Consider the following 26,390-nt stretch of genomic DNA (forward strand, 5'->3'; position numbering starts at 1 on the left):
ATTTTATCTTACCTGACATCAGGAAAAGTCATCATCACATGTTTCTCATGCCCCCTAAATGATAGTTCGATAATCATGAAGCTGCAAGTAGTCTGAGAGATTATCTAAACATGTTCCATTATTTCACACATGTGTATGCTGAGTGTCTATGGGAGATAAGGAACTAATAATACTAGATATTAGAGCTGGTTTGATTCTAAGCTAAAAATAGGAACCTCATAAAGCATGCTTAAAATTTCTTAGAAAAGAGAATCAAGTTCATATTCTATTCCTGTCTAACTTCAATAAACAAATATTTGAGCAGCTGTAAAACTTTTGTTACATCTGCAACCAATTTAAAATTTAAGTTGGCAAGGTCTACAGTCAACTGGGACATCTGCCACCAGTTGGATAATGGCATGGCTGTCTGGTGGTGGCTTTAGTTAATATTTATAGAATTAAATTATATATAGAATTCATGTGTACTCAATTCTATATCTTTCTGTAAAAATGTGACTATTAAAATAGAAATTAATCTGTATGTATATTAAAAACAATATATTTAAACAAAGGATTGATTTGAAAAAATAATTTTTAGTAAAATTATCCTTCTCATGACTTACATATTGTGTTTTTCTATAATTTTAAAGATAATATATTTTAGTCTTTGCCGAAGGTATTACAGTTGTCAAAAGCTCTGAAAGTATTGTTGGTGGCTGATTCAGTTTGGTCTTTTCCTCTATTATAACTTGTAACATTTCTGTAGATAAACTCCTTCCATGTTGGAAGTCTACTTTTTATTTTTATGTAGCAAAGAAAATATACAAATGCCATGTATGTGTTTCTCATTTTTCACCTAGTTCCTTTACTGCCAATCCTTTCTAGCTAGGAGAAAAAATTATTTCCATGTTTCACATTTTTGCCTTTTATTTTGTAAGAACATTCTTTAAATTATAAGGAGATATCAATTTTAAAGTACATTAGTCTGATTTGTTAAGGTTTTTAAGGGAAGGAAACTATAAATACTAAAAGAAACATACACAAAGCTGGAGACCCCATTCGGATTCCTGAAACATTAAAAAGTAAAAAAAAAAATTTTACTGGGATCTATTGGGGGGAAATAGGGGAGGGACAGTTGGGGGGGAGAGCTGGGGAGGGATAGCCTGGGGAGAAATGCCAAATGTGGGTGAAGGGGAGGAAGGCAGGAAAACACACTGCCATGTGTGTACCTATGCAACTATCTTGCATGTTCTGCACATGTACCCCAAAACCTAAAATGCAAAAAAAAAAGTTAAAAATTATGCATCTAAGAATTGCTGAAATAAACTCACATGGTTTAGATCTAGTCTAGAATGCCATCCATTTTCCTAAGGGATCCCTCAATAAGGGATGCTATAATCTGAATGTTTGTGTTCTCTTAAAATTTTCATGTAGAAATCTAAGCATCAGTGTGATGGTATTAGGAGGCAGGGAACTTTGGGAGGTGATTAGGTCACTTAAGGAAAATGAGGGGTGCCAAACATGGACATTTAGTGTCTTTTTAACAGAAAACTTCTTTTACCTGGTGGATGTCCTAATGCCTATTTATTTGCCTGACCTGTGAGCAGGGGTTTCCTCCTATGGGAGGAGGAGTTTTACTGGCAGGTGCCCTCCTGGCTCTTGTCTGACATGTTTTTGCCTGCCTGACCTCCTTCACTGTGCTGCTGGGAACCCTATGGATCTTGAGTTTTCCTGGCGTCCTGGGGAAAACCCAGCCTGGGAAGCCCCTAGTTTTTTTTTGTTTTGCTTTGTTTTTGAGATGGAAGGCATAAATCTAACACGCCACCAAAGTATAAACAATTCAAAAGATTTTCCACTTACATACTCTTGACAGGGATGTGCAATAAGTCTGGGAACAATCTTCTGTTCCTAGGTCACACAAGACAGGAATGAAAGGTTAGACAGAGAAAGAGCAAGCACGTGGCAACTGGCTCTAGTGTATATACAAGCATGTGGCAACAGGTACTCATGTAAATATAAGGGAATAAGATGTGGGTCACTTTGTTTGTTGGCAATGCATGGTCCCTTTAAAGGAAGTAGCAGAAAAGCAGGGAGCCCAGTCTGCTAAGCAAAATGGTGCCTATATGTTATTATCTCTGGCCACTGACTTGAACCAATTTGGATGTGTATGGAACTGGAAACTGTGCCAAAGTTAACAGACCCCTAGTTCTGATATGAGAAAGTTAGACTTGTATTCAAAATGGTTGCAGAGGCAACATAAAATTTTAAGAATTCACTACCTTCTAACTCCTGTTGCTCTCTTTAGTATGGGATATAAGATTTCCCATTGTAAAATGACATATTTAAAAGGGAAAATTAATTTTCTAGTCATTTAAAAAGAAAGAAATGTGAACCTCAAGCAGTCATATAACATGGTGCACAGTCAGTTTTAGGAAGTTCTACAATAGTACATCTTTCCACAGTGAGACACAGCAATCTCTGGTTTTATTTTGGGGACTGCTGCAGGTGTTTTTGCTCTTGGTTTAAATTAAATTCCACTTTGGACAAATTAAGGCATGTTTTCAGCTGCCTGGCCACAATGGTATATTTTATTTAGGTCTGCAAACTGTGATTAAACACATTTACATAATTTATTATATTTGACAATTTTAAATGGCCCCAGATCATTACTTTCACCTTGAAAATTCATTGAGGCCTTATCATTCCACTTTATAATTAAGCACAGTGATTTACAGCCTTTATTCAGTTGTCACAAGAACTGTATGACTGCAGATGCTTACCCTTATTTGATTCTTACCTATTTTTTAGCCTTATTCATAGGCTTTATCTTTATTCTGTACAAAGTCCTTCCAATAAATTCATTTATGCATGATTTCATCATTATTGGATATGATTATTTAAAACAATCCCAATTAATATATAGTAAGATTATGAAAGTATGCTGGATTTATGATCATTTTGGTTTTGTAGTCAAAAGCGTTTTTCTGGATTTGAGCTAATGTGTAAGCTCTACTGCAAACATGATATTTTAAGTTTCCAGTCAAAAATCAAAATGAGATTAACAGCATATAATTATATTAAATATTTTGTCATTCTCTGATTTAAATCGGGTTTTATCATACAGGCAGTGGGAAATATTACATGACATTTTTAGGCAGATCTGGCACATATGCATGCTGAGTTCCCAAGAAGTTGTAGGAATATTTGCTTTTAAGCTAACCAACATCTGAACACCATCTGATGTTGTTAGGCTTTGTGTCCCCCCACAAATCTCATCTTAAATTCTAATCCCCTATGTGTCAAGGGAGAGACCAGGTAGTGGTAACTGAGTCAGGGGTGGTAGTTTCCCCCTTATTGTTCTCATGTCGGTGGGGTGAGTTCTCATGAGACCTGAGGCTCTTCTCTTTTCATATGGCACTTCTCCTTGCTATTATAAGAGGCTCTTCTCTTTTCATTTGGCACTTCTCCTTGCTACTGCCTTGTGAAGAAAGTCCCCTGTTTCGCTTTCACCTTCAGCCAGGAATGTAAGATTCCTGAGGCCACCTAAGCCATGCTGAACTGTGAGTCAATTAAACCCCTTTCCTTTATAAATCACAGTGTCGGACAGTTCTTTATAGCATTATGAAAACAGATGAATATACCATCCAATTGAGGTATTCCCTAAATAGGTGGTATGCAGAGTCTACCTTCCATTTACAGAAGCCAAAAGGGGATGGATATTTTGTTACTTACACCCTGGTAAAATATGGCATTAGCATAAAACATAAGTTTGGTTACTTAAATGTTCTTCCTTGCTGTTCTTAACCAAAAGAAAGTGACAAAATTATGTGATTATGTAACATGTGGGTGGGGGGCAAAAATATTTAAGCATGATGTCAAGTGTGTACTGGAAGCATGTTACTAAGAAATCTAGGATATATTAGAATTAAGGCAAGGCTTTATCAAGGTGAGGGGGTGGCACAAGCATCATTACCAGGTTCCAAACTTTCCTCTCCAGATTCAGGTCTTCTTTTTTCTATGTCAGATCTGTTCTCAGATAAACTATGTTATCTGTTTCAATACCTAAGTAATGTCAAATAATAATAGTTTTAGAGATAAAGAAGAATGATCACTAATCATAAGTGGAAAGATTAAGTTGGTAAATTGTCTGAGGATCAGAATTCCCTTTTTAGTGTCCTGTGACATCATATTTTTGAGGAACATGCCACCTAAGAAGGATCTCAGTATGGTCTTTGAGAAGAGTCTACCCTGTGCCCCATAATTGGCTCAGCTGAGGTGCTTGTAATTATCCCCAAATTCTGGATACATTTCAAAATACTGAAATGTTCTAATTTTTAAACTCTGCCAATGACATTTAGCTTTATGGAAACATTTCTTTACACTGTTGCCCAGAATTGTCAACTGCCAGAGTTAATTATGGACATATATTATAATCACTGCCCATTTGTGGATGGCCACAAAGATATCTCTGTTGTGGAGTGGCAATCTTTCCTATGCACATTGTACACATATATCATAAATATTTTAAGTAAAATGATGTCCATTTCTTTGCTTTAACAGATTAAAATTGGACAGAATAAACAAAAAGAAATTCAAATGAAATTCTCTTTTTAATGGAGAAATATCCACTACCCCCACGGAAGTCAATATATTCAGATGGAGATTAGATTACATGATATAAAAATTTCCTTCTAAGAAATATATAATCGGTAACATACAATTTCAAATTAACAAGTGAGCAAATATATTATGAAAATGTAACCAAGTGTATACGCAGGGAGAAAAAAGAGTCAACTTCTGTTGAAAAAGGGAGGTGATAGCACACCAATTGTATGTAGTCATCAAAATAATTATTCTGCTGGCTATCAAACTTAATTACATGACAGAAGAGGCATATGCAATAATCACGTGATAATGCAAATTCTAGAAGAACCTTTTAAAAATATAGAATATAGGTGTTTTCAGATAGTCTAATATATTCAGCTAGGCAGATGCAATCTCTTAAACAAGTGAAATCACTGTTTGTAAACTAGTTAGTGATTTACTTGGTGACTGACTAGCAGTCCTTGAATCTAATCAATCTTACAGGCTTAAATTATAAATAAGAATTCTGTGGCTGTGAAAGCCGAAGTTAAGGAGGGGGAGGAGCATTAAAAGAGAATCATAAGAAGTTCTCATATATGAATTCTGATTGCATTAGAAACTCTGCCTACTGGCATCAAAAAATAAATTGGTTGTTTGAGATAGTCACATAATCTGGATTTATTCATCTTTATCCTAAAATACATTATTTCATATGTGATAAGATTCACTTATTTAATGATTCACAATAAACAAATTGTACAAATAAATAAATATATGCTGCATATTTCTATGAATATGCTAACAGAAATTTCTAAAATCAAATATAGAAAAAAATATAAAAACATTTTGGGGCCATTTACAGAAATAGTAAAAGTTTCCACAATTCTCAGTTATACCCCATGATGTCTCAATTAGTACCTATTATAAAAATTAAAATCTACAATAGAAGGTCTATACCATCCAGAAAACATTAAAATATATTTAGAATAGCCTATATTTCTCTTTAATAAAGCATTTATATCTCTATATATATTTTAATATCTCTATTCTGCAAAGCATTATACAGATAAGCCCTATGCTAATTCTAGTCAAACGCCAGTCTCTTGAATGAATCTGAATTAAGTAGACAATCTATTAGATATATCCTGAGAAACAAGTAGTATGTATATTTCACTTATTTTATAAATAAGAGCTACAGACTGAGGTCACAATCTTTTCAAAGGTTATTAAATTATTTATTTTAGGTAACATTTTTGAACATCTGTCTGGACTTGTTAATTGAGGATATTTCTGAGTGTATAACAACATAAGAATAATAGTTTTTAAAGTTGAAAGAGATGACAGGTTAATGAGTAAAGCAGAAATATGAACTATCACAGAATTCCTTGAAACTAAATGATGTTTTACAAATATTGAAAACCATGTCGTTTGTAAACTTTCTACAGGTTTTCAGGAGTCCCAAGACATTAGAAAAATGTACATCACCGAATTTTGTCACATGTGTATAATTGTTTTTCCTTTTTGTTTCCAAGAATCATAATGTAGACCAAGTTATTAGAAATATTAGTTTTTAAAGATACATGTTTAAGATGTTCAGCTTTTGTCAAATGAAGTAATATATCACAATAATGTCACAGAGGCAATGGATTGCCAGCTTAATCCTCAGCAATAACATATTCATTACCAAGCACTTATTCATTCATAAATGTTATTCATTCACACTAACTAAATAATAACTACAAGTTGAATAATGCTTTCAGCACTGGACACACAGAAAAATCACATTCAATTTTTTGTTTAGATGAAGAAGAAGAAACTGAATATAAATAGCAAAAACAAAAAACACACAGAAAAAAAGAAAAGTACCAAATCTCCGTACTCAGAAATTCTGCAGTTTTTATATACACATGCACACATACACATTCACACCGTATAATGCCACTTTTATTATGCTATTTTGCATATAAAATGCCTTAGAAATATTAAATTTTATTAAAATAACGACATCAATCTTTGGAAAAGATTACACACAATACATCACCTAACAGCATGAAGGTTTTTATCTGCTTCTCTTATCTCCTAGTTTTAAATATACACATTTAAGCTTTACACATTTAGATTCACAATATGGATAGCATTTTATTTTTTACATTTCCACTTAATATTACAATACTTGTTAAAGGCCTGGCATGTACGTTTTTCACTTCCATTCAATTTCATGCTGACACACAAACACATATGCAAATACACACACACACACACACACAGATTATTATTTTTTTAATTTTGGCTGGAGTTTTAGACATTTCCCTGCAAACTGTTTTCCTCTGAAAACAATTTAATGTGAGCATCCATCCAGGAGACTAATTATAAATCTGCTTTAAAATTAGTAGAGATTATTGGTAGCTATATAATTTACATTGTACATTCTGTGTTTCAGTTGTTTATTTTCATATCTGTAGCCTACTCTAACTCAGAAGGTGAGCCTTCAAAAGCAGATAGCTCCTGTTTCATATTTGTATTCTCAAGACTTAACACTGAGTCTAGCACAGAGAAGTTAGTGAATATCTATGAGTGAATAGAATATGTATGAATGAATGGTTTTATAAATATATATTTTTTTGAGATGGAGTTTTGCTCTTGTTGGCCAGGCTGTAGTGCAGTGGCATGGTCTTGACTCACCACAACCTCTACCTCCTGGGTTCAAGCGACTCTCCTGCCTCAGCCTTCCGAGTAGCTTGGATTGCAGAGGTGTGCCACCACGCCTGGCTAATTTTTGTATTTTCAGTAGAGACAGGGTTTCACCATGTTGGTCAGGCTGATCTAGAACTACTGACCTCAAGTGATTCACCTGCCTTGGCATCCCAAAATGCTGAGATTACAGACATGAGCCACCATGCCCAGCCAAATAATTTCAACTTTTATTATAGATTAAAGAGCATATGTACAGATTTTTTATGTGGGGTATATTTTGTGGTGCTGAAGATGAGCATAGTACCCAATTATTTTTTTTCCTAGCCCATGCCTTACTCCTTACCTCACTATCTAATAGTTCCTGGTATCTATTGTTCTTATCTTTATGTCAATGTGTATTCAATGTTTAACTCCCACTTATATGTGAGAACCTGTGACATTTGGTTTTCTGTTCTGTTTAGCCACTGTGGAAATCAGTTTGGAGATTTCTAAAGAGTGAATCTTTTGATTTAAAAAATTGTACCCTCTAGACTTTATGTATGATAGAGGTTAATTGAGGGCAGTTGAGAACAGGATGTCTATTAAAGTAATAGGCAAATCACAAAAAGCTTTCAGAAGCAAACATAGTCACTACAATTGAAATAGTTAATAGACACATAGAAATAGGAGAGGCGAAAACAGAAACTAGCATAATGGCTGGATCAAGTCAAATTCTTGGGATTTAGGAATAAATCACAAATCTAACTTGGTTACAGCAAAATGTTTATATACATAAGAAAAAAGACTGGTGAGAGATCGTCAAATTTGTAATCCCTTGAAAGTCAGTCTGTGTGTAATTTATAAAACTCCATGAGAAATTTTTAGTGGGGTGGCATAAGATTCTCACTATATTTTAAAAAGTTTACTCTGAAATGAATGTGTTAAGTAGGGTGAGTTACAGAGAACCTTGGAGTAGGCTAGAACCCAGCAAGTGGGAGCCAAGCTAGAGGAAGAATAAGAGGGTGAAAACTTTAGGAGTGATTATATAAAAGAAAAACTACAAGAAAATCAAACAAATTGTATTTTTGTTTATAATCTATTCTTTTTTTCAACTTTTATTTTGGATTCACGGGGTGCATGTGCAGGTTTGTTTCCTGGATATGCTGCATGATGCTGAGGTTTGGAGCATGAATGATCCTGTCAACCAGGTAGTGAGCATAGTACCTAAGATGTTTTAAACCCTTGCCAGCTTCCCTCGCTTTCCACTCTTGTAATCCTCATTTTCTATTGTTGTCATCTTGATATCCATGAGTACCCAATATTTAGCTCCCATTTATAAGTGTGAGAATATGTGGTATTTGATGTTCTTTTCCTGTGTTAATTTATTTGGGATGACAACCTTCAGCTGCATCTATGTTGCTGCAAAGGACAAGATTTTGTTCTTTTCATGCCTGCATAGTATTCCACGATGTACATGTACTACAGTTTCTTTATTCAGTCCAACATTGTTGGGCACCTAAGTTGATTCCATGCCTTTGCTTTTGTGAATAATGCTGTAATGAATATGTGAGTGCATGTGTTTTTTTGGTAGAAATATTTGTTTTCTTTTGGATATATGACCAGTATTAGGATTGCTGAGTCGAATGGTAGTTCTCTTTTAAGTTCTTTAAGAAATCTTCAAACTCCTTTCCACAGTGGCTTAACTAATTTACATTCCCACCAATAGTTTATAAGTGTTCCGTTTTCAACACAGCCTCATTAGCATCTGATGTTTTTTGACTATTTAACTATAGCCATTCTGACTAGTATGAGATGAGATCTAATTGTGTTTGATTTTCATTTCTCTGATGATTAGCGATGTTGTATATTTTCTCCATATATTTGTTGGTTGCTTGTATGACTTCTTTGGAAAATTATTTGTTTATGTCTTTTGTCCGTTTTTTAAATGGGGTTGTTTTTTGCTTGTTCAACTGTTTTTCTTATAGATTCTCAAACACATTTTACATCTTTGTCCCCTTCCTTTTTCTTTGCCTTTAACATGGATTCCTCCCCTTTTTGGAAGAGAGTAACATAGTTAAATTTGCAATTCCAAAAAAAAAAAAAATTGGCAATTGACATTTGTATAACACTCTTTGATATGCATTTGTATATAAATATGTTCAGTTACATAGCACTGAATGGATCTAGGAGATTCTGCTATTGAGAAAAAAACTGGATATAATTTCAAAATTGTACAGCTCCTATTCATATTCTTTTATATTTGGTATATCTGTGAGAAAATATCCGTAAAGAGAAATGTAACATGAAAACCTTACATAAATTGGAAGAGTCAAGTATATCTAAGACATCCAATTTACTTATAAGTCACAATTGTTAAAAAAAAATAAGGTAAGTATGTCAGATCCTTGTATCTATTTTCAGATAATCTGGCCAAATAGCAGTAACATTATCTTTAAAAAATGAGTTTAAAATCAGGATGGGTCAGAGTGGTGCACATATGCATATAAAACTTCACAATTTCTTGTGTAAAGAGTAGGCTTTTTAAAAGACATTTATAGCCTCATATGAAAAATGCAAATTTTTGTCAGCCTTTTTGGGGTGAAAGCCAAAAACCCCTGTGAGGTACTTGGAAATGGACTGGAAGTCTGGAAAGAGTAGGTGAAAAATGAAGGTATAATAGTACAGTTTTCTATTAGGTGGGACCGATGTTAAATCCTGAATCAAAAGAACTTTATCACATAATTTCCTGAGACAGAATAAAAACAAACAGAAAAGATTATCTTTTTTACCTGTTTAAGAGATTGGTAGTTTTAATAACTGATTTTTCTTTGAAAATAACATAAACATATTGACAATTTCTTTCACTTTATCTAAAGTAGATGCAATGATAAAATAAGAAACTATCAAATTTTCATACTTTGAATAATTGAAAAGTTTAGAAATTTCTTAACGTATTCACTTGCATTTATAGGTCATGTGTAAGTACCTCATCAGGGATACCTTTTTTGATTTGTTTACTCCAAATAATGTATCCTTTACAATTTTATAATGGTTTGCTCATCTTCAAATTTATTATGTATCTTATAGTTTGTGATTTAGGAATTATGTATGGCAGAGTGTGAGGTGTGAAGTGGTACAGTATCAATTCTAAATAGACTTGTAAATATACTAAATAGACTCTAGAAAAGCAAGAAGGTAAAAGAAAAACTGTGAGATTGTAAACAAAACCTGGCTATATACATAGATTATATTATATTACATGTAAATAATTTAATTGAAAGACAGACATCACCAGACTCTATAAAAATATATAATCAAATTATATGATAATTAATAAAAATGCACTTTATATATAAAGACACAAGAAGGATCAAAGTAAAATGTGAAAGTATATGCTATGCAAACTGCAAGAGAAAAGGCTTTAGCATGTCTAATGTTGGACAAATTAGCCATGACAAAATAAATTGCCAGAAAGAGAGGCATATTATAGTGTTAAAAGGGGCAATCCTTTTTTCTAAAAGACATAACAATTCTTAAATTTGTAAGCACCTAAGAAAAGCTTCCAACTTTGTGAAGTAATAAATAACAGACTTAAACAAAGGAATAGACAAATTCACAATGACTTTTGGATATTTTAATATTCCTTTCAAGCTAATAGAGAGAACAAAGAGAAAATTCAAAGATATAGAAGTTGGAAATCTAATGACTTTCAAGTTCTTTACATGTCAATGCTGAAAATGAAAGTCTCTTTAGTTATACATATTTAATGTTATTTCTAAATGAACTTGACCATTATTGCCAATGATCGCTATTGCTGTTGACTAATTTCTTCCTCCTCTAGACTTAAAGCTCTCATTTCCCTGATTCTTATGTTTAATAATTCATATGAAGGCTGAATTGTAAATATTACATTATTGGGCACCTGGATTTTTGTTATCTTCTAAGAGTATTAAGGTTTATTCTATTAGATAATACTTGTTTAGCCTAGTAATTTTTGTTTTGGTTTTAAGCTTTATAAGATTGGTCTAAATGAGCCTTTACAGGACTGTTTTAACCCTACTTGTAAGACAGTCCTTTCGAGGGTTTTTATTAAATATCTTAGTGGTTAAGTCTTTCCATTCTGGCTGGTAGGAAAGTGGATATCTAGGTGAGCTCTAGTAATGTGTCACCTTGCAGTTCTTTTCTGGTGGTTCTTTAGCTGGCCTTGCAGGATGCTAGTTTATACATATGCAGATTTCCATTCATCTAAAGACATAAGGAAACCCAAACTCCTCTGAAAATCCTCTGTTCTCTTTTTCTGCATTGCATTCTTAAATTAAGTTTAACCCCGAGTTGCCTCCTTACACATTTTAAGTTTGGCCTAAAGGTTTCTCTATACATAATGAAGTGTAACCTAACTGATATGTTAAGCAGACTGTAACCTAAACTTGTGCCTGTCATTGAGTTTTTGCCAATCAAGAAAAGCCAGCTGTTAAAACCATGTTCAAACACAGTAAACACTGAGCTGTAACCAATACAGCTCTTTTTTGTACCTCACTTCCATTTTCTGCATGTCATTTTGCTTTTTCTGTCCGTAAATCTCCCAACACATAGCTGCATTGGAGTGTCTCTGAACTTATTCTGGTTGATTTGCAAATCATTCATTGCTCAAACTGTTCAATTTAATTTGTCTACGATTTTTCTTTTAACAGATTCAAAGCCTCTGATACGTTGTAACAGAAATTCCACCTGATCACCTTTCCCTAATGTTAAACTCTTTCTTCTTGACTAACCAAAACTTCTGCATTCTGATTGGGTTTTTCTTCTGTATGGTACTTCATAAATTGTCTCCAGATGAAAACAAAAAACAAACAAGAAAGAGCATCTGCAGGGTTTTCTTGCCTACTTCTCCTCTCTTAAGTCTGGCAGTCATGGTTGTCTACTGTCTTAAACATTTGTTTTATTATATTCTGTCTAGATATTTAGTTGTTTATGGCTAGAGGGTTTGTCTGATGCCAGATGCTTCACATTGGCCAAAAGAGTTATTTTTCTATTGATTTTTGACTAAGGCTCTTAGATAGTTCAATGTATAAAGGAGCATTTCTTCAATAATTGGTGCACAAGTAACTAGATGTTTGTAGTAGAAACTAAAAGTAAACCTTGACCCTTACCTCACTTAATAAAAAAAAAGAAAAGAAAAAAGAAAGGCAACTCAAAGAGGATAATACAGAAGAGTATACCCTAAAACTATAAAACTTTAAGAAAATTATTTAAGAAAAAATTCTTCATGACTTTGAAGTAGGCAAACATTTCTTAGGGCACAGAAAGCACTAATCCCAAAGATTTCTTAACCAAACTTTAGACAGACTCCTCTGAGTCACTTTTCAAATGGGCCTTGTCCTCAGGTCTTGTCTTAGACTCACCTAATCCAATTGTAGCAGGAGCCCTGCTAAGTCAGTTTAGGGAGACTCCTTCACCCTTGATATCTAAATCTGATCAAATGCCTTTCAGCAGGGATTCTATTTGGCAGGTTTAGCAAAAATCCTCCTACCCATGATAGCTCCTATTAGTAATTTTCTATCCATTGACCTCCTGAATTCTGCTCATTGGCTATAAATCTTCAGCTGTCTTTGCTATGATTTTGCTATATTTAGAGTTGAGCCCCATCTTTCTCCCTTATTCCAATAGTCTTGACATTTGTTTCAAAAGTCCTGAATCAAATTTTCCTTATCATTTTACAAGTAAGCATGATAAATAGAACTTTTGTAAAATATAGTACTATAATATTTTGGTCTCCCTTAGTAAAATCAAACATAGGTTAATACTTGCAGCTTCATTTCTCAAATTCTAGTAATGAGATAAGTTCTTTAGTCCAAAGTATATTTTTGTCAAACAAATTTAGGAAAACCATTTATATTAAATACAATTGTATTAGTATTATTAAAATATCTAATAATAATTAGGTTCAGAGGTACATGTTCAGGGTTACATGTGCAGGTTTTTTATGAAAGTAAACTGGTAAACTCACATCATGGAGGTTTGTTGTACAGATTATTTTGTCCCCCAGGTACTAAGCCTTGTATTAAGAGTTATTTTTCCTGATCCTCTTCCTTTTCCCCCGTAGACCCCAGTGTTTGTTTTTACCCTCCTTGTGTCCATGAAGCACAATATTGTAATAAAGACTCTGAGAAGTCTGGAGAAAATAAATCTTTTTAACTTTGTTCAACTCATATTATCATAGCATCAATCTTTTGTGGGAGAGTGGAGAGTAAATATTATTAAAGAAAGTTAAATGGTTCTGTGGAACATCTTTATAAAATCTCTGGCTTCACTAACAGTGTAGAATGTTTAGCACTGCTTGATTTTCTATAAACTTGACACAAACATCCTGGTCACTGAAAAGCCTACTCCAAGTAATTAAAGAATAATCTATTCTAAGAAATCTGTGTAATAACAGGTCAATGGAATAAATAGTATGCTAAAAATTAGTCTCCTGTCATATATCTCAGTTAACATGTATGTTTCTGCCTCAGAAAAAATATAAAATAATATTATTTTTGAAGGATCAAAGTTAGTATTTGCTATAATTTATATCATTCAAACCAACATACAAAATTTCCTGAGTGTCAGCAACATTAATAAGTGAACAAATAGTAATATAAATAAATAAATATATTCATAGATACATAAATGAAAAGAAAATAACTTTAAGTGGAGATGCAAATTTTAAATAGTATGTACTACAGACACCAATTTTTAAATATGTCATTTATTAATTGATAGTTATTTCTTATTTATACTAATATCTCTCAGATGTGAATGGTTTTTGTTAGGACATAAATACTCCTATGAGATGTATATCACTTATCTTGTCTCCATTTTGAAGAGTTGTATTGTGCTACAATCTGAGCAACACTGCAGAGGCAGAACATATCGGTATACATCCCTTTATTGGCATATACATCTCTTTAAATATGGAATTAATGTGTATCAGATTCTCCTTAAAACAAAAAGAACCCTAGTATTATACCTTGTATGATCAGTGCAAATATTTACAAAAAGACATTACTTGAATAAATCAGAATAACTTCCTCCCATTTGTGTAAAACATTTCATGGTATTGAAATTCTAACTGAGCTTTTTAGATTTCCAAATTTTAGCTAAAGGGGAAAAGACAGAGTATTCTCTCAGACTGAGACAACTGTACCCCTCACTCCATGATAGGAAAACAAAATAGAAAACGCTGTTTAAAATTAGCTTGGAATTCTAAGTGGGGAACTCTTAAACGTGATGGATGTATTCAGTCTCTCTGCATTAAATGCTCATTTTGCTCCTGGTGCTCATACAACTGGCCCTCTTTAGAGTCATCATGTATAATATGTACTTGTACCAGGACATTGTCTACTCCTATAGAGTCAGTATGAAGTCTGAATCCTGTGGGTTTTACAGTTATCTGCTCTCCTTAGCCTGCCCATCTAAAGACAGACTGTTACTTTGGTTATTGGGGTAAAGGACAGAAAAGCCTGAGTGTAATGAGGCAAATAAAATTAAATAGCTATGAGGGGTTAGACTCAGATGTTAAGAAGTGTCAGAGGAACCAACATTTGTCTTTGAACCTAGGTCAATTATGAGATATTTAAAGGGTAACAGATCTGTGTTACCCTGTGTTATCTCTGACTCACATGAAGAGCGTATCTGTCAGGCCTGGAAGAAGAAATGGCTTCTGAGAATCAAGAAGCCTTTGGAATTCAATGTACAGACATTAGTAGTTTAAGAAGACTTATAATTATAGACTTCGAAGGAAATACAGACCCTGTTAGGGATCTTTAACTATGTTATGCTAGGGTACAAGATAACCAAAATCCAAATAGTAGTAGGAATAAATGCTTGCCGTTTAGAAGGGTGCTTTCAGAAACTAGCATCTATTGCTTATTTGAACCAAAAATTATTTTTAAAATCCCATATAAAATAGGAAACAGAAAGTAAATACAAGACCAAATAAAGTTTTATCTTGTTACGAATTAAGCTGTATTTATCACTGACATAGATTGTACATATTTATGTGGTACAGTGTGATGTTTGAATACTTATATACATTGTGTGATGATCAAATTAAGATGATTAATAACCTATCCAAGAATTTAAACATTTATCATTGCTTTGTGGTTATAATAGTCACTCTTTTCTCATCAAGCTATGTTAAAACATATACTGCATTGCTATTTGCTGCAGGCATTCTGTGTAAAAAGCACCAGAACTATTCTTCTTGCCTAACAGTAACTTTGTACTTGTTGAACAACTTCTTCTGATCCCTCAACTTCCTCCTACCCTTCCCAGACTCAAGTAGCCGCTATTCTGCTCTCTGCTTCTGAAATCAGTCTTTTCATGTACTGCATATGACTAAGATAATGTGGGGATTGTCTTTCTGTGCCTAGGTGATTTCATTCTATCTAATGTCCTCTGGTTCTACCCACATGTTTCCACAAATGAAAGGATTTCATTCTGTTTTATGGCTTAATAGTATTCCATGGTCTATATGTGCCACATTTTATTTCTCCATTGATCTGTAGAAGAACATTTACATTGATTTCATACCCTGGCTATTATAAATAGTGCTTCAATCAATGTAGCAATGCAAATATCTGTTCAACATACTGATTCATTTATTTTGCAGATATACCCAGTAATGGGATTGCTGGATTACATATTAATCTATTTTTAAGTTTTGTAACACTTCCATACTGTTTTCCATAATGGCTGTATTAACTTACATTCCCAGCAACTGTACATGAGTTCCCCTTTCTCTGTATCCTCATTAGTACTTGTTATTTTTTGTCTTTTTGACAATAACCATCCTAACTGGGGTGAGATAATATCTCATTGCATTTTCCTAATGATTAGTAATGTTTAACATTTATGGTATATCTATGGGCATTTGTTCGTCAGAAGACAAAGGAATTTGAGAAATGTTTATTCAGATATTTTGCCAATTTTATAAATCATATTATTCGCTTTTTGCTTTTGATTTGTATTCTTGGTTTGTTCTAGATATTAACCTTTGTTAGCTGAGTAGTTTGCAAATACTTCTCCCATCCTTTAGGTTGCCTCTTCACTGTAAATCCTTACCTATCAATAATTACCTTGACTATAAGTAAACTAAATTATCTAATTAAAATATATAAAGTGGTTAAATGGACTAAAAAAAGACTGAAATATATGCTATTTATAAGAAATTCACTGCATCTATAAAGACATGCATAGACTGAATGTAGAGGGTTGGAAAAAGATATTCCATGCAAAACAGATTAGGAGTAGCTATGGTTACCTCAGATAAAACAGACTTTCAGTAACAATTGATTTAAAAAATGACAATAAGGCCCTTATATAATGATAACAGGGTCATTACAGTAGGAGGACATAATAATTGCAATTACATATGCAGCCTATATTGGAGCATATATATATACATACACACACACACACATTTATGTATTTATTTATATAAAAGATTTAAATGGAGAGGTTCATTGTGATGTAAGAATAGTGGGGCACTCTAATACCCCACTTTCAGAACTAGACATATCACCCAAACAAAAAATCAACAAAGAGACATTAGAGTAAGGCCAGGTACAGTGGCTCATGCCTGTAATCCCAGCACTTTGGGAGGCCAAGGTGGGCAGATCACCTTAGGTCAGAGTTCAAGACCAGCCTGGTCAACATGGTGAAACCCCATCTCTACTTAAAATACAAAAAAATTAGCCAGGTATGGTGGTGGACATCTGTAATCTCAGCTACCCAGGAGGCTGAAACAGAAGTACTTGAACCCAGGAGGCAGAGGTTGCAGGTAGCTGAGATCATACCATTCCATTCCAGCCTGGACAACAGAGTGAGGCTCCATCTCAAAAAAATAATTAAAAAAAGAGAAACATCAGAGTTAAATTACACTCTACACCAAATGGACCTCATGGACATTTACAGAACATTTTACCCAACAGCTGTAGCCTACCCATTCTTCTCATCAGCACATGCAATGTTCTCCCTATAGACTGTATTTTAGGACACAAAAACAAATTTTAACAGATTTTTTTCAAAAACGAAATTATATTAATTTGTTTTCTGCCCACAATAGAATAAAACTAGAAATTACCTTTTAAAATGAATGTTAATGCTATACAGCAAATTTTAATTGAATAAAAAACAATGTTTGATTCAGCTTTACAGCAATTCACTACATTTTATATCATGAAAGTCTAATTTTTGAACAGAACATAAAGCAGTAATGCTGACATAGTTGAAGAAATTTCTTAATATTTTGTCTCTTCTTTGCAATAAAACTATGTTTTCTTCCTCAGAATAAAAGCTTGAAAAACAAACTCTTGTCAGGAAACAAGCTCTGTGGCATTCATGCAGAAGAGGTAAGTAAATTTTTGCTTCTTCTAGCTTTAACCCAATAAAAACAATATTATTTCCAGATTTTTATTCAATCCAGACATCTGGAAACTTTTTTTGCCTCCTAACAATAATGCAAATTTTGAAATAGAAAAATAAAACATTTTAAATATTTGAGTGTCTTTGTGTTTTAACATTGCAATAGCCAAAAGGAAAAAATAAATAAATTTTAACAAAGGCAGGTAATAGTCACTTTTGTAAGATTTTATTTTTCTGGATTTCTTCCTTACCTGGACTATCAGAATTTCCTTAATAGTAAATTCCTGGAAGTCCATAAAATTTTCCTTTTTTCCTCTCTTGTGCCTTCTATGTGATGTCTACAAAGTTTTGCAGTGGCAATTGCCAGTCAGAGTGAAGATTCTGGGGTTGACCATAAACCATACAAAATAAATACATTCATTGGTTCTATTGGCTATGTAGTAAAATTGTACTATATGTTTCTCAGGGGGGAATATGTCATTCTGATTAATGTAGATTTAACTAAAATAATCAATTTTGTATATTTCTCATCTCCAAATCTATCTATTTTTATGAATCCGTAATATAAAATGTAGCTCCTATAAGTCTTAGTAATAGTAATGAAATAGTAGTGATGCTGTCATGATAAATGATTGTTTATGCCTCAAGGAGAGGAGACAAGAGTCACTGTTTAAGCTGCATCCTTCAAGAAGCACACACAAAGATATATTAGATGTGTAAGAAATGTATTCAAGAAATAGCCTATGAATGATAAGGGACACTCATGAGTGGCTTCATATCATGATGAATGTCTTACGCCTATGAAGCAATTGAGAAGGAAAGAAGTTTAGGTACAATGAGAAAAGTTGCTTATACAGGTTAAAACAAGTTTACCCTTTTTCTTGGAGTTGTCTAGGAGTAAGGAGAAGAGCTTCTAAAACAGCTCTATTGCCTTTTAATTATGGAACCACCATTGGTTCAAAAGTATCTTTTTCTGTCACTATCCTCTTCCAGCAGGAGAGAAAGGGAAGATAATCTGGTGAACACAAGCATTGTTTTTCAGGAGTCCACCCAGAAAATAGTCTCTTCTGTCTCATTGTACTCTATTTGCTAAAACTAGGTCACATGCTGAGCTAAGTTAAAGAGAGTCTGAAAAATATTATTAGGTCAGTTGTCCTGTGTCCAGTCCAAACTGAGATTTCTTTGTTAAAGAGTTAAAGAAGGTGAAAACTCCTTAAAAAAGAAAAAATCATTAACACAAACACAAACATTCAAGTCTAACATGCAATGTAAAAACCCATTTTATAATATCTTTCCTAAAATATTATAAATGGCATGAATAGAAATGTTTAACACAGAGAAACTAAAGGATGATGTTCTATAAGATGAAAAATTAGACTAAATGGTTTGTAGATCTGATCTAGTGTGGTGTTTCATTTCCTTGTTTTTCTATTTGAAAACAAACAAACTTGTATATTGTTTACATTTCCTAGGTTTTGGAAATAGTACAAATGTGGTTTGTACAGGTTCTGAGTACTACTTACAGGAGGATAACCAGGTGGAATGATGTTTTGAATAAGGAATATCTAGATTGAAGTTATGTTCTGAGATAATCTACGTGTGTTCAGGATTCACATGACACTCCTGTACATGCAAGGGAAGGGGGAAGCTTCTAGGAGAAGTATCTGTGGCTTACAGAAGTAAAAATGGAGATTACCTTCATTTTTTAGTCAGTTCAATAGTAATTCTTATTTCTTCTTCATCTCAGTGCCTAGGAGAATATATTATCCCTAAATTGTTACATACTTCATGTATTCATGTTGCCTAATATTAAAATGTATTGTAATAGGTTCTTTACAATTTATTTGTTGTATGTCATTATATATTTATAGAATCAATGCAGAGCTTAACGTTCTTGATAATGGGGCAGGCATGTGTTTTTGTCTGTCACAATACAGTTTCAAAACCATATGGTGGCAAATTTAGTTATTTGATACACCATCATTACCAAAAACAAAATACTAATATATTTTCTTGGTTAGAAGCTAAAAAAGGAGATTGCCTGTTTCATCAGTGACCCTTAACTTTCAGTATTCATACAAGAATAAAATATTTAAATCCCATTGACACCCAGAAGATTGATATTGTTTTAACTTGGCAGAGGACAACATTAAAAAGTGAAGCTACTGTAAACACCATCTACCAAAATCATCACTCTTATTTCATGAAAGAAATGCCGTTTGAATATGAAATTATAGGAAGCAAAAATCTCAGACTGAAAGATAATGTCCTAAATGGGATAAAAAAAAGCGGAACTAAATGTTCTATCATGGACATTTAGTTTCTTCTTTTTCATCTTCTTTGTCTTTATATTATAGACAACATTATCATTATTAGCAACTTAAATTTTGCTGTGAAACCTTCTTATGAAAAATTCATGACTCACAGGCACCAACATTTGGAACTGTATTTAAAATCACTAATTGTTTGAAGGTTATCCTTTTGATAATTTTAACTTTTCAATATGTTACTAACAAGCTGAAATAAACAGTCTAATTGTCAGCTGGGTTTTGAATTATTATACATTATAAAAAAGAGATGCACCCCCTCAAAATGCATTTATTCTTTGCATAACCTTTCCTGAAATCTTCAGACAGGATTTTGCTTTTTAACTGAAAATTAGAAGAGTGTTGGAAGCAAAGAGATGAGTAACTGTGAAGAAAACTCCTAAAACTTTTTTTATATATATTATAGTAGCAATGCTAAATAGTCATTCATGGTCATTAAATGCAGAAGGTTTTATTGTAGTTCCTGAATGAATCATTGAATAATGCAATAATTGATGTTTTGATAATTCCAAGTAATGTGGAAAATTTTAAAGGATATTCTGTACATTTAGATATGCATTTTAATTATGTTTTAAAAATGAACACCTCAAATAGTTGAAATGCAACCATTCTGTCACTTGAAAGATAGAGCATCAATTATGTGGGGGAATTGACATGCAGTTTGACAAATCGTGTGCACCATATGTGGTAGTAATCTCCGACTCTTCATTGACACCATCAACATTATTATGAGAAAAAAACAAAAACAAAAGAAGAAAGTCTGTTTTCCTGAGAAACCTGGTAGTAAATGAGTCCTGGAGAGTGGATTGGAACAGGTGGGAGAAAATGCCAATCAACTCTGCATTTCAAATTGTGAGAGAGATAAATTATCCTGTAGTAAAATTAGCAGCATAAAATAATGATTATCATGTAAAGCAGAATTATCTTAGAGAGCCTCACTAGCCGTGTGGAATTGTGAGTCAATGAAACCTCCTTCCTTTATAAATTCTGCAGTCTCAGGTATTTCTTTATAGCAGTGTGAGATCAGACTAATACAGTAAATTGGTACAACAGAGTGGGGTACTGCTTTCAAGATAGCTGAAAATGTGGAAGTGAGTTTGGAACTGGGTAACAGGCAAGGTTGGGACAGTTTGGAGAGCTCAGAAGAAAACAGGAAGATGTGGGGTAGTTTGGAACTTGCTAGAGACTTGTCAAACGGTTTTTACCAAAATGCTGATCATGATATGTACAATTAAGTCCAGGCTGAGGTGGTCTCACATGAAGATGAGAAAGTTGTTGGGAACTGGAGCAAAGGTGACTCTTACTATGCTGTAGCAAAGAGGCTGTCAGCCTTTTGCCCCTGCCCTAGAGATCCGTGGAACTTTGAACTTGAGAGAGATAATTTAGGATATCTGGTGGAAGAATTTCCTAAGCGGCAAAGTGTTCAGAGGAAGTGGAGCATAAAAGTTTGGAAAATTTGCAGACTGACAATGCAATTAAAAAAAAAAAAAAAAAAAAAAAAAAAAAAAAAACAACTTTCCTGGGGGGTGAAAGCCAAAGGAAGAAATAAGCAAAAGTTAAGAGGAGCCCAATGTTAATCATCCAGACAATGGAGAAAAATGTCTCCAAGGCATGCAGAGACCTTCATGGTTCCCATCTTATGTCCAGAGGCCTAGAAGGGAAAAGTGGTTTCATGGACTGGGTCCAGGGCTGCCCTGCTCTGTGCAGCCTTTGGACATGGTGCCCTGCTTCAGCTCCAGCTGTGGCTAAAAGGAACAAGGTACAGATCAGACCATTACTTCAGAGGGTACAAGTTCCAAGCCTTGGTGGCTTCCATGTGGTATTGAGCCTGTGGGTGCACTAAAATTAAGAATTGAGGTTTGGGAATATCTGTCTATATTTCCGAGGATGTATGAAAATGCCTGGATGTCCAGGCAGAAATTTCCTGGAGTGGTGAAGTCCTCATGGATAACCTCTTCTAGGGAAGTACAGCAGGGAAATGTGGGTTCAGAGCTCCACACAAAGCCCCCACTGCAGCACTGCCTAGTGGAGCTGTGAGAAGAGAACCACCATCTCCAGACCCCAGAGTGGTAGATCCATGAGCAGCTTGCACTGTGCACCTGGAAAAGGCATAGACACTTGATGCTAGCCTGTGAAAGCAGCCAGGAAGGGGACTATACCCTGCAAAGCCACAGGGGTGGAGCTGCACAAGGTTGTGGGAGGCCACCTCTTGCAACAGCATGACCTGGATGTGAGACATGGAGTCAAAGGAGATCATTTTGGAACTTTAAGGTTTAATGACTGCCCTATTGGCTTTCAGAATTGCATGGGGCCTGTGGCCCTTTTGTTTTGGCCAATTTCTTCCATTTGGAATGGGTGTATTTACCCAACACCTGTACCCTATGGTATCTAGGAAGTAACTAACTTACTTTTAATTTTATAGGCTCATAGGGAGAAGGGACTTGCATTGTCTCAGATGAGACTTTGGGCTTTGACTTTTGGGTTAATGCTAGAATGAGTTAAGACTTTGGGGGACTGTTGGTAGGGCATGGTTGAAATGTAAGGACATGATTGGGGAGGTGCTGGTGCAGAATGGTATGGTTTGGCTTTTTGTTTCTACCCAAATCTCACTTGAATTGTAATCTCGTAATCTCCACATTTTATAGGAGGCACCGTGGTGGGAGGTAATTGAATTATGAGGGCAGTTTCTCCCATGCTGTTCTCTAGATAGTGAGTGAGTTCTCGGGAGATCCAATGGTGTTATAAGCATCTGGCATTTCCCCTGCTGGCACTCATTCTCTCTTCTGCTACCCTGTGAAGGGGTGCCTTCCACCATGATTGCAAGTGTCATGAGGCCTCCCCAGCCATGCAGAACTCTGAGCCAATTAAATGTCTTTCCTTTATAGATTACACAATCTCGGGTATTTATTTATAGCAGCAGTGAGAACAGACTAATACAATGAGTAAGTTAACATAATAAGAAATAGATGCTGTACTTGAAATATTATTTTGAGTCATTTGGGAAGCTGTGTGAGGAAAGACAGTGATATAATAAATATGATTCTGAAGTAGAAAAATAAAGTCAGGCCGGGCACGGTGGTTCAAGCCTGTTATCCCAGCACTTTGGGAGGCCGAGGTGGGTGGATCACGAGGTCAAGAGATCGAGACTATCCTGGTCAACATGGTGAAACCCCGTCTCTACTAAAAATATAAAAAAAATTAGCTGGGCATGGTGGCGTGTGCCTGTAATCCCAGCTACTCGGGAGGCTGAGGCAGGAGAATTGTCTGAACCCAGGAGGCAGAGGTTGCTGTGAGCCGAGATCACGCCATTGCACTCCAGCCTGGGTAACAAGGGCAAAACTCCGTCTCAAAAAAAAAAAAAAAAAAGAAAAAGAAAGTCAATGCATTGAGGGCTCAATATGAGTTTTATTCATAAATCCTATTAACCACTAGGTATACTCAATCATGTCTTTTTGTTCTTCTTATGCATCATGCATTTCACCTTCACTATCCATATCAAAAGAAGGGTGACTTTCTATGGAAATATAAAAAAATCAACTACTCTGTGACAAACCATAAATTCTTGCTGCTGCTTTGTATAGAGTTCAGAAATATAGAATTATTAGCATATTTCAGTCTTAAGCCCTCCCTTCCTTTCTTCCTTCCTGTTTCATCTCTTCCTTTCTTTCTTTCCTCCTCTTTCCTTCTTTTCCTCTCTCTCACTTCCTCTTTACTGCCTTCTTTCCCTCTGCTTCTCTTCCTGTCTCTTTTTCTTCTTTTTTCATTTCATTTCATTTTGTTTTCTTTTCATTTTTTTCTTATTAATTTTCTGATTCAATAGATCATGAAATGCAGGTGATTTATAATAGAAATATCAGTGAAAAACAGTGTTTCCAATATAAGAACCTTTCAGTGGTGTGTCATTGACAACGCTTTCAAGTTTCTGCTTGAATCTATAGTACTTACAACATTGAACAATGATCGAAAAATTATCGTGCCATTATAACACAGCTCCTATGTCACAAACCAAGTACATTGCATAATTAGAAATATTCTGAGACCGGGCACAGTGGCTCATGCCTGTAATCCCAGCCCTTTGGGAGGTCAAGGCAGGCAATTACCTGAGCTCAGGAGTTCGAGACCAGCCTGGGCAACACAGTGAAACGCTGTCTCTGCTAAAATACAAAAAATCAGCTGGGTATGGTGGCCTGTGCCTATAGATCCAGCTACTCGGGAAGCTGACACAGGAGAATTGCTTGAACCCAGGACACGGAAGTTGCAGCTAGCTGAGATCGGGTTACTCACTACAGCCTAGGTAACAGATCGAGACTCTGTCTCAAAGAAAAAAGAACAAAACAGAAAAAAATATTCTAAATATTAAGGAAAATTGAATCACAGCAAACTTGCAGTTGGCTCAGTGGAAAACTCATATACATGCTTTGTAAGCTTGGAAAATTATATTTTGACAATATAGGTAGACTTTAGTAAAGAAACTTTCTTTATTAAAGACTTATATCAACACAGTTTACTAGGATGTAATACTCGCATAAGGATCTTCGGTTTGTAACCTACTATAGCCAGCTGCTTTTAAAATTTAATTTTATTGAGATATAATTTGCACATATACAATTTATCTACTTTAAGTGTATAGTTTGATGGGTTTGAACCAATGTATAGATTCAAAATACAGAATTTTTTCATTATCCTCCAAAATGTCTTCTTGCTATATTATACTAAATTTTCACATCCAACCCTCAGCTCATGTTAACTACTAAACTGATTTCTGTCCCTATTTGTTTGCCTTTTCTAGAATATTATTCAAACAGAATTACACAAATTATAGCTTCTAGTTACTAGATTCTTTCACATGGTATAATGCTTTTGCAATTTGTTCATGTTGTTCCATAAATCAGTACATCATTCCTTTTAAATTGCTCAGTGGAATTCCAGTACTCCATGTCATGGGTAGTCTAGCATTTATCTCTTCATTGCTTATTAACACATATGCTTTTTCTAGCTTTTGATTATGAATAAAGATACTATAAGCATTTTTTGTGTATGTTATAATTCCTCTTGGGTAATTACCTAGGACATATTGCAGTGTAATGCAGTGTACATATGTTTAATTTTATCAGAAACTGCCAGTTTCCTAAAGTGATGATACTAATTTATAATTCCACTCAAATACATTTTAATTATCAATTTTTTCTTCAAGTGATCATGCTAATCTATTTATTGTGTGTGTGTGTGTGTGCACGCGCGTGTGTGTGTGTGTGTTGTTATTGGTGGTGGCAGTTTTCTTCTTTTGTTTGTTTGTTTTGCATGAGTAAAAAATCAGGACCTATAATTTTAGGGTACAGAAGTATAATGAACTGAAGTCCTTATATTATAATGTTAGAAATTAGGCCTCTCCTGAAAAATTGAAAATGCATGATCATCATTCTGTGACTTAAGGGACCATAATTCAATGTGGTAGTCAAAGCATACTGCTGAGAAATATTTTCTTTTTAAGTATTTTCATATTTGTTATAGCCCTTTTAAAAAGTGTATTGTTCTAAAGTGCAAACACCATTCAGCTCAGCATGTTAGCATCATAGCAGCTTTTCTTGCTTCTGGTCACATTCGCTTCTTGTTGATCAAATGGCAAATTCAAATTTACTTGCATTTAATTAAAAAAAAAGTAATTGAAAATAAGTAGTAAAAAGTCAGGCATACGTATGCACAGGTAATTAGCATCTAAAATTAGTCTGATGGCCAAGCCTAGGTGACAGAAATTCTCTGTGTTTAGTTGTGAATTAGGGGAAGAACAATAATCAATTTTCTTTAAATAACATGTTTGAATCAAGCTTTGGTTTTTCACTTTCTGCCTAGAATGTCCAGATGTCTGACTCTCAAAGCAGAGTTTAAGCTTTTCTGTTTTATTTCTAAATTAGTTGGACTGTGCATTGCTTGGCTGCCAAATGTATTCCTTTAAAGTCTGACAGAAATTAAATCTTCAAGTTTAGAAATAAATATAAATGAGTTATGGCATTTATCCATGTTTTTATCTTACAGTCAAAAAAAATTCAAGCCCAGCTGAAGGAGCTTCGTTATGGGAAGAAGGATTTATTATTTAAGGTGAGTCTCTTTCTCTCTTTTCCCTGAAACTTGCTAGCCCAATACCTAAAATATCAAAAACATTATTTAGTTTAAATTAATTTCTGACATTTTTCATGAATTGGAGTTGCATTTGATTGCATTAGAAATACTTTTATTTTCTTGCCTGCTTAATTAATGGAGATAAGTGGAAGTATTATTTTCTACACTCATTCTTAATCAAAGGCCTGCCTCATTCCAGCAGGTTAGAAATCTTATAAAACAAATCCTGGTTCCCCAGAGTTCATGAGTTGCAGATTTTAAGCTAAGAGACTTATGCAAAGGTAGATCATACAAGGCCTTTTG

General features: G+C 34.2%; 1 protein-coding gene across 6 annotated transcripts in view; it reads left to right on the plus strand.

Annotated features, from left to right (window-relative positions):
* Positions 1-26,390, plus strand: part of LUZP2 (leucine zipper protein 2) — a 580,317-nt gene that overhangs the window by 410,727 nt on the left and 143,200 nt on the right. For 5 of the 6 annotated variants that reach the window (XR_013522908.1, XM_009007842.4, XM_078339265.1 and 2 more), the window contains 2 exons: positions 17,568-17,630; positions 26,004-26,066. Coding sequence is in view for 5 of the 6 variants with exons in the window: in XM_009007842.4 (XP_009006090.1) it covers positions 17,568-17,630; positions 26,004-26,066 (126 nt within the window). In the remaining variant the exon portion in view is untranslated. Of the gene's footprint in view, positions 1-8,381; positions 8,490-17,567; positions 17,631-26,003; positions 26,067-26,390 lie in introns of those variants that run through there. The other variant, XM_078339266.1, reaches the window with a different exon arrangement.

Source organism: Callithrix jacchus, chromosome 10 (genome assembly GCF_049354715.1).
Source record: "Callithrix jacchus isolate 240 chromosome 10, calJac240_pri, whole genome shotgun sequence".
Taxonomy (NCBI): Eukaryota; Metazoa; Chordata; class Mammalia; order Primates; family Cebidae; genus Callithrix; species Callithrix jacchus.